Source organism: Trypanosoma grayi (assembly GCF_000691245.1).
Source record: "Trypanosoma grayi strain ANR4 Tgr_668_V1, whole genome shotgun sequence".
Taxonomy (NCBI): Eukaryota; Euglenozoa; class Kinetoplastea; order Trypanosomatida; family Trypanosomatidae; genus Trypanosoma; species Trypanosoma grayi.
In genome coordinates this window covers 1-9,647 of record NW_008826287.1, presented here as the reverse complement: position 1 = coordinate 9,647, position 9,647 = coordinate 1, and the positions used below count along the sequence as shown (strand labels likewise).

The following is a 9,647-nucleotide window of genomic DNA, read 5'->3' as shown; positions in this document are numbered from 1 at the left end:
CGCCGGGTGCGCAAAGGAAAAGGCGCCGGGTATGATTTGGAATTCGGTTCAGCACCCTCGTGCGCGTGGAACTCCTGGATTTTAGAGCAAAGCTGGACAGCTATTTGTTTCCATTTGCGAAATAACACCAATCTCGCGCACGCTGTGACCAAGACTGCTGCAAACTTGAACACCTCGGCGGACAAGGTGCTGGTCATAAAAAAAACGTTTGCGGGACCCCCAGGTTCAGTTGCGCCTGGGGGTGCGCGTTGCCTGGGCTGTGGGGTCGGCGGTGGGTTTATTTCTTGAGGAGAAACTGTGCAACACGTAGGTGCCAGAAAAGGATTTGCCTTTTTTTGGGTGGGGGTTCGTGTTAAAAATGTCTTTGCCATTTCCTTTTCGTTACCCTTAAGAACTGGCTCCGTGGTGGGAACTTTGTCATGGTCTATTGTTTCAAACGCGGCGTGTGGTGGGGTGATAATGGGGGGAGGTTGCTATATGTTTTCCCGCTCCCTTCGGTATGGTGAAAGATTAAGTCCATGTTATTCTGCATCACTGAGGGAGCGGGAATTTTTTTTATTTTTTGCCTTACTTGATCACGGGGCTCTATGCTGGCGCATGCGGTCTCTTTACTCTGATACTATGTAGGTGGGTGTCATATTTGGCTTTGGTGTTTCTTTCTCTGGTAACATTTTTTTCTTGCTTCTTCTGAGCACCTGCTTCTGTATGACTCTGTCGTTTGGACTGGGCGTGGAAAGCTCATCGGGTTTCTGTGCCGTTTTCATCTTTTCCCCGGGCTGCTTCTATAAATATAGAGTCTCTCTCTCTCTCTCTCTGTGTGGGTGTGTGTTTGCGTGTGAAATAGACATACCAGTTTTTTTATTGCTTTATTCTTCTTTTTTCCCCCCACATCTCTCTTTTTTTTTTGTCCCCCCATTATCTTTCTCTCTCTCTCTCCCTGTACTGTCTTTGTGTCGATGTTTAGAATTTTGCAGGGATGGGACGTGGCTTTGGGAGGGGATCGCGGGTTTCCATTGTGACGCATGCCCAGGCGAAATCGGCTGGTAAGAAGACCCCACGAGGACTTCGCGGGTCACGTCAGATAAAGCGTAAGCGTTTTCAACAAAAACACGACGAACAGAATAAGCTAGAGGAATCTTTGGGGATGAAGGAGCGAAAAAGTGCTCAAGGTGAGAAACCATTGGCACAGCAGGTGGCGAGCATTCGGTTTCCAAACGTCGTCAATAAGCGGCAGAGGGGCTTCAAGCAGCTGCGGAGGCAGATTATGGAAGGTGTGCGGGATCTGCGACGCAGGCACGCCGAGAAGAAGAAGAGGCAGGTAAGGAAGAATATCGAGTAGCCTGCCGATTAAAGCGAGTAAAGACTTGTTCTAGTTGTAAAAAAAACTTTTGATGGCCCAGTCAAGGGTGCTGTACTGGGGGTTACTATTTGTGGTGGTGATAAATCTGTGTGTAGCTCTCCCGTCTTCTTTGCTGTGCTAACTTTGTATTTGCGTTGGAAGAGAGAAGTCATGCCCCAAGAAAATGAGCACCGTGTTGAGGACAGCGAGGAGAAGAAGCGTCGACGAGAAAAGCTGAAGAGTGGACTCCAGGCGATGTTTGCCGCGCAGAGTGCTGGCCCGCAGAAACACTCCGATGATGACAGCGAGGAGGACGAACAGCCGCCAGTTCCCAAAGAGCGCCAGGGGGAGCACTCAGCAGAGGAGATAATTCTTAATATTGATACCAAGAGCCTGATGATTGAGATCAACAACATGCGACTATTCTCTTTGGATGAGGTGGAGCTGGACAAATTTACTGAATGCACCTCACTGTCACTCAGAAAGAACCTTCTTCACGAACTGTCGCCTTTTCCAGAGCACCTCGCTGCTCGTCTCGAGGAGTTGGACTTCTTTGACAACAAGATTCGCAAACTGAGGGATTTCTTCACAACCGTCAGGCTTGAGGGGGAGCCATCGCCAAAGCGGAACGTAGTCAATGCCTTTGGACGTCTGACCAAGTTGGACCTGAGTTACAACCAGATACGAGAGATCAGTGGACTGGAGTCTCTTGCGCCGACGCTGAGGGAGCTGTATTTGGTGGAAAACAAAATTAAGGAGATTAAGAATCTGGAGCCGCTTGTCAACTTGGAGTTGCTCGAGTTGGGGGGGAACCGGATTCGTGAGATTGGACCTGGTTTGGCGACACTGACAAAGCTGAGGCAACTGTGGCTCGGTAAGAACAAGATAGTAGCCATTGGCGCATCGCTCCACAAGTTGGTGTCGTTAGAAATTCTCAGCCTACAGGCCAACCGCATCACAAGCATTGAGGCGGAAAATTTCTTGGGTCCCGACGCCAACCCTCAGCTACGCGAAGTGTACCTCTCCGAGAACGGCTTGACGTCAATTCAAAACGTAGAACGTCTTTCAATGGTACGGATTATCGATTTTAGCTTTAATCCGATATCTTCTATAAATGCGGATGCAATCAATCCCCAAACAATGCCTTTTCTCGAGGAGTTTTGGCTCACGGACGGGAAGGTAGATAAGTGGGATGAGGTAGGGAAGCTGAGTGGATTCAAGGACAGCCTCAAAACGGTGTATTTGGAGCGGAATCCAATTGAAGAAGACAAAAGGTACCGTGACAAAGTGTATATGTACCTGCCGTTCCTGGTTCAGATTGATTCGTGGCCAATTGTTAACAAGGGAAACTTGGAAGCCGATCGGAAACGCAGGGCCTGATGATGATGTTGTTGTTGTTTTTTTTGTTTAAATTTTTATGGATTACTCGCGGGTCCTCCTGATTTTCTTTATTTATGCCTTTGAAGCGGAATGCCCCAGCGAGGTGTCATGTCTCGACTTAGGGATTTCACACGCAGAGATGCCTGGCCCGCTTTTGGTATATATATATATATATATATATATATACGCTCCTGCATTCGGAGGGAGTACATCATCTGTCTTATTTTTATTTTTATTTTTATTTGCCCCCTCCCATTCAACCACATTGTTACTGTTCTTGTCGCTCTTACCTCTTTGTACGTTCTGCACCAGGAGAAGCGGCGACATACATAAGCGAGAGGTCAGACAGGCAGAATGCAACAAGTACCACCGGAGCTCAAGAGCATGAACGATCAGCTGCAGCTCATTCTCAAGGAGAATCAGGAGCTGGGTGGCAAGAAGACAAAGCTCGTTGAGGCCCGTCGTCACCTTGGTGCTCAGAAGGCTGAGAATGATGTAGTGCGAGATGAGATGAACAGGTTAGAGCCGGATTCCAAGGTTTACAAACTCATTGGTCCCGCTCTCATTCTCCAAGATCAGAGCGATGCCAAGGCAATCGTCAACAACCGTCTTGAATACATCAATGGCGAGCTGAAGCGAACGGATGCCTCCATCGCAGAAATAGAGCGGAAGGAAAGGGATTCCCAACAGAAAGCCGAGGAACTGTTCCACAAAATGCAGGCGAGGCACGCTCAAATCCAAGAGAAACAACAACAGCAGCAGCAGCAGCGATAAGAAACTTATGGAGCAGCCGGTAAGCNTCTTCCGGTGTTTAAAAGAAAAGAAAAAGAAACACGGCCCACCTTCTTGCTGGAGGGAAGCTGTTTTTTTCTTTTTGGTACCCTTTCATTAATATACGCGCTCCGAGATGTATGCATGCAAGCATGCATACATATGCCCCTCTTTTCTCTCCTCCCTCCCTCCCTCTCTCTCTCTCTCTTCTTTGCCTATTTCTCTCTCTTTCTCTCTCGATCCCCTTACTTGTTCTATCCGGAAGAGTCGTCGTGATGGAAAGCCAGCGGCAGGAATGGAGCAGTGCCCACGCTCAGCTGTGGACCTCGTTCAAACTGGCACAAAAAGGGTGCGACTCGGACAAAACCCGACAAGACACAAGTGTGGATAAAATGACGCGTTCAAACTCCTTGCTGGAGCAGCACCCGCGTGTACCCGGGCGTGAGGTAACGTCGGCCATACTGAGGGAAGCCACAAGGCAGACGCGCCTCGATGAACCGGTGTTCCCTGAGGAGCTGGAGAGTCGCATCTTTGGGCTCATTGAAGATGATAGGACAGATGCCGCGGTTCGAGACCTACTAGCTGCCGTTGTTCACCTCAAGAACCGGGCCGAAAAGGATGGCGCTGAGTCTATTTACAGGCAGGAGTCGCTTGCAGGAGTTGTTAACGAAACGCTGTTTCAATTGACTGGGCAACAACTCGGTGTGGGATCGACTGCTGCTGCTGTCGTCACCGATGAGATGACCAGTGAAAGCACGGAGGCACTTGCCGATATAGAGAGTCGTCTCTTAGCAGTTCTCATACAAGTGGAGAAGTGTAAGGAGACGGCATGGACATTTCTTGAGAAGAACTGTCCGGGTAAGGTGTTGTCTAGGGAAACCTCATTGCAGGAGATGCTGAATGTCCTGCGCTCCTCCTGTTTCCCTGCGTCGAGCGGGGCTAGTATTGGCGACACCAACAGTGAAAAAATTCACCAGATCATGGATATACTTGAGGCGCCAGCCGGGACTCTCCCAGACCAGACGCCTGATTTAGTGCTCAAGGTGGTGAAGGAGTTGGAGTTTGCCAGACGAGAGAACCATGCAAATTCTGTGCTTCTTCTTCAATACGAACGAGATGTCATGGCCAAGTTCGCCTCATGTGGTGTTGTTTCTCCTCCTACGCTGGAACAGGAACGGGAGACGCTGTTTTCAAAGAATGAAAGCGTCCACCCGTCTTTCAATCACGACCAGTGGATCAAGGGGGATTTGGAGGCTCTTCTTTCTGTCATGAGGGAGGTGAGCAGAGGTTGCCAACTAAATGTGGATCCCCTTCATCTTCGAGAGGGACCTGACGATACTTCTGCTGAAGCCATGCTGAAGTACATGCGTGTAGCGCTGTCTGGAGCGAGGGAGTTGCTTTTTATGTTGGCTCGAAATCAAATGCAGGCAAAGCCCTTACTTGTAGAGATGGCATATACGTTAGGTGGGACTGGGCATGAGGGTAGGGGATCGCAGGCCACTGTGTTAAATGAAAGGCCCTTCATGGAAATCGTGGATGAGTTGGGTCGCCTTGTGTACGACCGCTGCGAGCAGGCCACACCGGAGCTGCGGGTGGGTGGGCGTCGGGAGGAGAAGGAGCCGTCGGAGGCGATGATGCGGATTGCCCGCTGTCTACCAGAGGAATATCGCATGCGAGCTGTCGAGTTGCTGCGAACCGGGGGTGCGTTGACCGATTACGTAGAAGGGGTGGTGAAGCGCCTAGTCGCAGCAGAGGCGGCGGATGACCCTCTACTCCTTCAGGTGCAGCAGTTAGGTTCCCAGATTGCGCAGCTGACAGACGAAGCGGACGATGGGAGTCCGCATGTCGTTGATCAGACCACCCTGTCGACACTCGTGGACACGGCGGAGCAACTGCGGCTTTGGGCAATGGAGAGACGTGGCGGTACCTCTTCGGTGACAGAGGAAGCGATGATTCAACAATGTCTGCACGAGCTGGCTCAGCTGCTTCCAACCGGTGTTCCACCGAGCTCCCCCATGGGTTCGGCTCGCATCGATCCCCCAGTGAATAACCTTCTCGATATGGTTCGGCTGCTGAANGCTCCCCCATGGGTTCGGCTCGCATCGATCCCCCAGTGAATAACCTTCTCGATATGGTTCGGCTGCTGAAGCAGCGACAGGAGCAATGGATTCAGGAGCAGCAGAAGCAACACCTCACAGGGGCACAGAGTCGCTTAGAGAAGACCCGTGTGGAGGAGGCTGTGAGAGAGCGCGGCAAACAACTCATCAAGATCAGCAAGGAGATTCTTCTGGGTGCAGGGAACACGAGCGAAATGGAGGAGTTGCTCGGTGCGCTCTCTTCTGAGATGCTGGAGGAACTCACTACCGCCTCTGGTGGTGGTGGTGCTAACAGCGGTGGCGGTGGCGGTGGCGGTGGCGGTAGCGGCGGGGGAGCACCCTTCTCCGCCACGACTATTTTTGATGACCTCGAGGAGCGATTGAAGCTCGTAAANAGTTGCTCGGTGCGCTCTCTTCTGAGATGCTGGAGGAACTCACTACCGCCTCTGGTGGTGGTGGTGCTAACAGCGGTGGCGGTGGCGGTAGCGGCGGGGGAGCACCCTTCTCCGCCACGACTATTTTTGATGACCTCGAGGAGCGATTGAAGCTCGTAAAGACGCGACATCATCGCCTGCTGCAGTCGTACGCGGCCAACAAGGTCCGTCTTGACAACCTGGTCCAGTCGAGCGCTGCCCATGGTAAACGTTTCTCGCGTATCTGCCACGCTGTGGCCGCCATCTGCCGTCTGGTGGGACTTGAGCGAGCAGCCGCTCAGCTCGAGCGGGACGCCAAGGCGGAGGCGGCGCCTACGACATCCAAACTCGTGCTGCGTCCGGAGCAGCGGAAACCACACGCCGCACAGCCCGTCACCGATGCCGACGTACTAGAGACGCTGAAACATTTAGAAGAGCGACTGAAGGATGACGGGGCGCTGGTTGACCGCGCGGCTCTCAAGTCCGAGACACTGCGGTTGCAGGAAGAAGAGAAGCGCTGGCGCGAGGAGACGGATACGTTCAGAAAGGCGATGCAGGTGATTCTCATGCGGTTGGCGGAGGTGGGGCGGCGTGTCAAGCGGACGTTGTTCCTGCTAGGCACTGATGAGTCTGCCGATGACGAGGTGGTGGAGGCCGTTCTCAAGGAGCAACGACGCCGCGACGAAGAGGAGGTGGAAGAGGGGGAGGGCGCTGACGGCGAGAACGACACCATCGCACGACAGCAGAAGAACGAAGAGTCTCTGGCGATGTTGTTGCAGAAGTTTGGTCGGTGGTCGACGCGTCTGCAGGAGACCACAGAGGATCACTTGTACACGCAGCAGAAGTTGGTCAAATACTTCGCTGCAGTCCATCGCTTTTTCTGCTCTACCAAGGACATGTCTGCGCAAGGCATTACCGACGAGAGTCTCATAGACGTTGACTCCGCACTCATGCGCTTTGCCGATGGCATTCTACCGGTGCTTGATCGAGCCATTGCTGCCGCGCAGTCATCCACTGGCGGTGGTGGTGGCAGCAGCACTGGGAAGGACGGCGAGAAGGGTGGCGCGCGGCGTGCGGCCCTCTCACTGCTGCTGCAGGACGCCCCGAGCGATCGCGTGTTGCCGATGGACCACCGGCTGGTCCGTCTGTACGAGGCAGTGGGGAAGCTGCGCACCATGGTGGCAGGGCTGCTGAGTGTGCGGTACTTGGCCATCCCGTCCGCAAGCCGGCGCCGTGGTGGTGACGCGGCGGATGAGTTGACGTTTGATGACGCGTGGGGCGATGGCTACGTGGAGCTGGACATGGGAAAGCTGAAGGACGCTGTCTCTACAACTAGTACAGCTGTCCTAAGAACCGACGCGAGGATGGAGTCTGACAACACAATACACGCGAGCGACGACGCGATTATCCGTGCAGTGGAGTCAAACATCGCTAGCGTCTACCAGGCACTGGGGAAGTTTAGCACCAACTACAAACTTGCTGCGATTCTTATGCAGAAGGACACAGAGATGGTGCAGCAGTTCGTCGCGGACATGCTGGCTCCGTACGCGGAGCTCGACGTGGAGCGGGCCTTCAACCAGGACCCGGTCGTGCTGAAAGAGATTTGCGGGCTACTGAGCGAGCGCGCCACACGGCAGCGCGGCTGCTATTTCTTCAACCGTGTCAACGGTGAGGGACCATGTGTGTGGGCGGTGGCGCTGGAGCAGCTGAGCATCGGCTTTGTCAGCATCATCGAGAAGTTGCAGAAACGCACACAGGTGGCGGCGGAGCTGCGTGAACTCGTGGACGATGTTGTGGATCTCTGCGCCATGTACGTCAACTGGGTGGAGGTGAACGGGGCGCCGCTGGCATCTTCGCATCCAATGCCGCAGGATGTGCTTGACGCCTGCGTGCGCGAGGACGAGGACGAGGAGGTGGAGGCGGTGGATCGTGAGGATCAGCAGCAGCAGAGGCGCGACGACAAGCTGTCGAAGCCGCCACTGCCGCCGAACCACCCGCGGCCGAAGGTGTCACACTTCTTCAAGGACGAAACCGTACTTAAGGTGATCGCGCACATGTTCCAAGTTACGCAGGAAGTCGTTAACAGCAGCAGCGGCGCTAAAAACGACGAGAACAACAATGGCGAGACACAAAAGTTCCAGCAGATGGAGGAACAAATGCAGCTGCTGCGTGAGACCGCTGCGGTCGCAGAGCAGCGCGCCAGTGCGGTGCTCGAGAATTTCAAGCGCGTAGAACAGGAGCGAGACAAGGCCCTCTCAGAGGCTGCCGTCTCGCGAGCGGAGCTGCGCCGATGGAAACGGCAGCATAGCATCTCTGAAGGTCAATCACTACTACCACCACCACAGCAGCAGGCTCTCAGCAGTATAGCAGACGAGACAACTCCACCCGTTATTGTCACGCAGCATCACTCAATTCCATCACCACTACCACCAGATGTGACATCGCCCTCTAGTGGATCCGCTGCGAAGGATGTGGTACTGCTGCAAGTTGCACAGTCCATTAAGGAGCTGACGGAGGAGCTGCGCGGGGCCTGCCAGCGGGGCATCGTTTCGCCACAGGCGGCCGCGACAACCGCATCCGAGACCCATCATGGCATGCCGCCCCACACTGCCTCTGAACGGCATGATGCACATAACCGAACGCAGCAAACAACCCCAGCGACAGGGGCAGCGACGGTGCTGAAGACGCGAGGTGGAACTTCACCGCGCAGCTCGGGGCTTGTGCTTTCGCCCAAGGCGCTTGGGAGGAGTGCTGCAGGTGCTGCTGCTGCTGCCGCACCGCGGCGGCGGAGTGCGTCACCGCGCTCAACCTCATCATCGTCTCCGCTGCAGCCGAGTACGCGCCGGAGCCCTTCCCCCAATGACGGCGAAACACACTTGCGACGGCAGCAAAATGTGCAGCAGGACGGCCTGCCGGGCCGGTGCGCCTCTGTTGTGGTGTCGCCGCTTAGCCCGACGTACTCGTCGCTTGCGCGCGGCCACACACACAACTCGTCTGGCACCGTGCGTGTGCCCTCGGCCCCGCGTTACAAACCGTGCAAGCACCATGGCAACTTCTTCAATGAGTGTGATGTGTGCTCGCGCCGCCACCGCGGCTGTCGCCCAGAAACAGCTGCACGAGCGGCAGCTGCGGCCACGGCCACCACGGCGGCGCTGCCTGCCGCTTCTCGTTCAGAGCTACCCCAGCAACGAGGCTCAGTGCATGCGGCACGAATGCCACCAGCGGCAACCGCATCGCCGTGGCGGTTGAAGCATGATGGGGATGATGCGATGGCGGGCGGCCCCCACTCTGGCCACCGTTACCACGACCACGGCCAACATCAGCAGCAGCGACGCGAGCCACATCATAGTCAGGCGACCGCATCGTCGAGGGGAAAGGTGTCGCCGCTTTATACGGAGAGGGGCCCTTCAAGGACCTCCTCGGCGGTGAGGGAGCGCCACGCCACCGCTTCTACTGCAGCTTCCTCCCACTCTCACCACGAGCAGAAGCAGCACCACGGACGAACGAGTCTGTTGCCGCACGCGTCGTACCTGCGCAGCCCAAGCACATCGTCTGTGCTCTCACCGGAGAGTGTCATTACTCTAACTGAGGTCAGGGCGGGGGAACAACAGCAGCCGCAGCAGCCGCAACCACAGCATCAGCATCAGC

The 9,647-nt window shown here is 55.0% G+C and overlaps 8 protein-coding genes across 8 annotated transcripts; 5 read left to right on the top strand and 3 right to left on the bottom strand.

Moving 5' to 3' along the window:
- Positions 1-2: 2 nt before the first annotated feature.
- On the bottom strand, positions 3-371 carry DQ04_06681070 (hypothetical protein; the record flags this gene model as incomplete). The annotated part of the gene is made up of 1 exon (XM_009314832.1): positions 3-371. A coding segment is annotated over one exon (369 nt), but the record flags the coding sequence as incomplete, so codon positions are not given.
- Positions 372-976: 605 nt separating this feature from the next.
- DQ04_06681060 (hypothetical protein) lies at positions 977-1,339 on the top strand (the record flags this gene model as incomplete). The annotated part of the gene is made up of 1 exon (XM_009314831.1): positions 977-1,339. One exon carries the CDS (start codon positions 977-979, stop codon positions 1,337-1,339), a length of 363 nt encoding a protein of 120 aa, XP_009313106.1.
- A 171-nt stretch (positions 1,340-1,510) lies between these two features.
- DQ04_06681050 (putative protein phosphatase 1, regulatory subunit,putative) lies at positions 1,511-2,719 on the top strand (the record flags this gene model as incomplete). The annotated part of the gene is made up of 1 exon (XM_009314830.1): positions 1,511-2,719. One exon carries the CDS (start codon positions 1,511-1,513, stop codon positions 2,717-2,719), a length of 1,209 nt encoding a protein of 402 aa, XP_009313105.1.
- A 354-nt stretch (positions 2,720-3,073) lies between these two features.
- On the top strand, positions 3,074-3,493 carry DQ04_06681040 (prefoldin subunit; the record flags this gene model as incomplete). Its single annotated transcript, XM_009314829.1, has 1 exon — positions 3,074-3,493. The coding sequence occupies one exon, from the start codon at positions 3,074-3,076 to the stop codon at positions 3,491-3,493; it is 420 nt and encodes a 139-aa protein (XP_009313104.1).
- Positions 3,494-3,765: 272 nt separating this feature from the next.
- DQ04_06681030 (hypothetical protein) lies at positions 3,766-5,607 on the top strand (the record flags this gene model as incomplete). The annotated part of the gene is made up of 1 exon (XM_009314828.1): positions 3,766-5,607. The coding sequence occupies one exon, from the start codon at positions 3,766-3,768 to the stop codon at positions 5,605-5,607; it is 1,842 nt and encodes a 613-aa protein (XP_009313103.1).
- Positions 5,608-5,801: 194 nt separating this feature from the next.
- On the top strand, positions 5,802-6,131 carry DQ04_06681020 (hypothetical protein; the record flags this gene model as incomplete). Its single annotated transcript, XM_009314827.1, has 1 exon — positions 5,802-6,131. One exon carries the CDS (start codon positions 5,802-5,804, stop codon positions 6,129-6,131), a length of 330 nt encoding a protein of 109 aa, XP_009313102.1.
- Positions 6,132-6,822: 691 nt separating this feature from the next.
- DQ04_06681010 (hypothetical protein) lies at positions 6,823-7,212 on the bottom strand (the record flags this gene model as incomplete). The annotated part of the gene is made up of 1 exon (XM_009314826.1): positions 6,823-7,212. One exon carries the CDS (start codon positions 7,210-7,212, stop codon positions 6,823-6,825), a length of 390 nt encoding a protein of 129 aa, XP_009313101.1.
- A 1,844-nt stretch (positions 7,213-9,056) lies between these two features.
- On the bottom strand, positions 9,057-9,362 carry DQ04_06681000 (hypothetical protein; the record flags this gene model as incomplete). The annotated part of the gene is made up of 1 exon (XM_009314825.1): positions 9,057-9,362. One exon carries the CDS (start codon positions 9,360-9,362, stop codon positions 9,057-9,059), a length of 306 nt encoding a protein of 101 aa, XP_009313100.1.
- Positions 9,363-9,647: the final 285 nt, after the last annotated feature.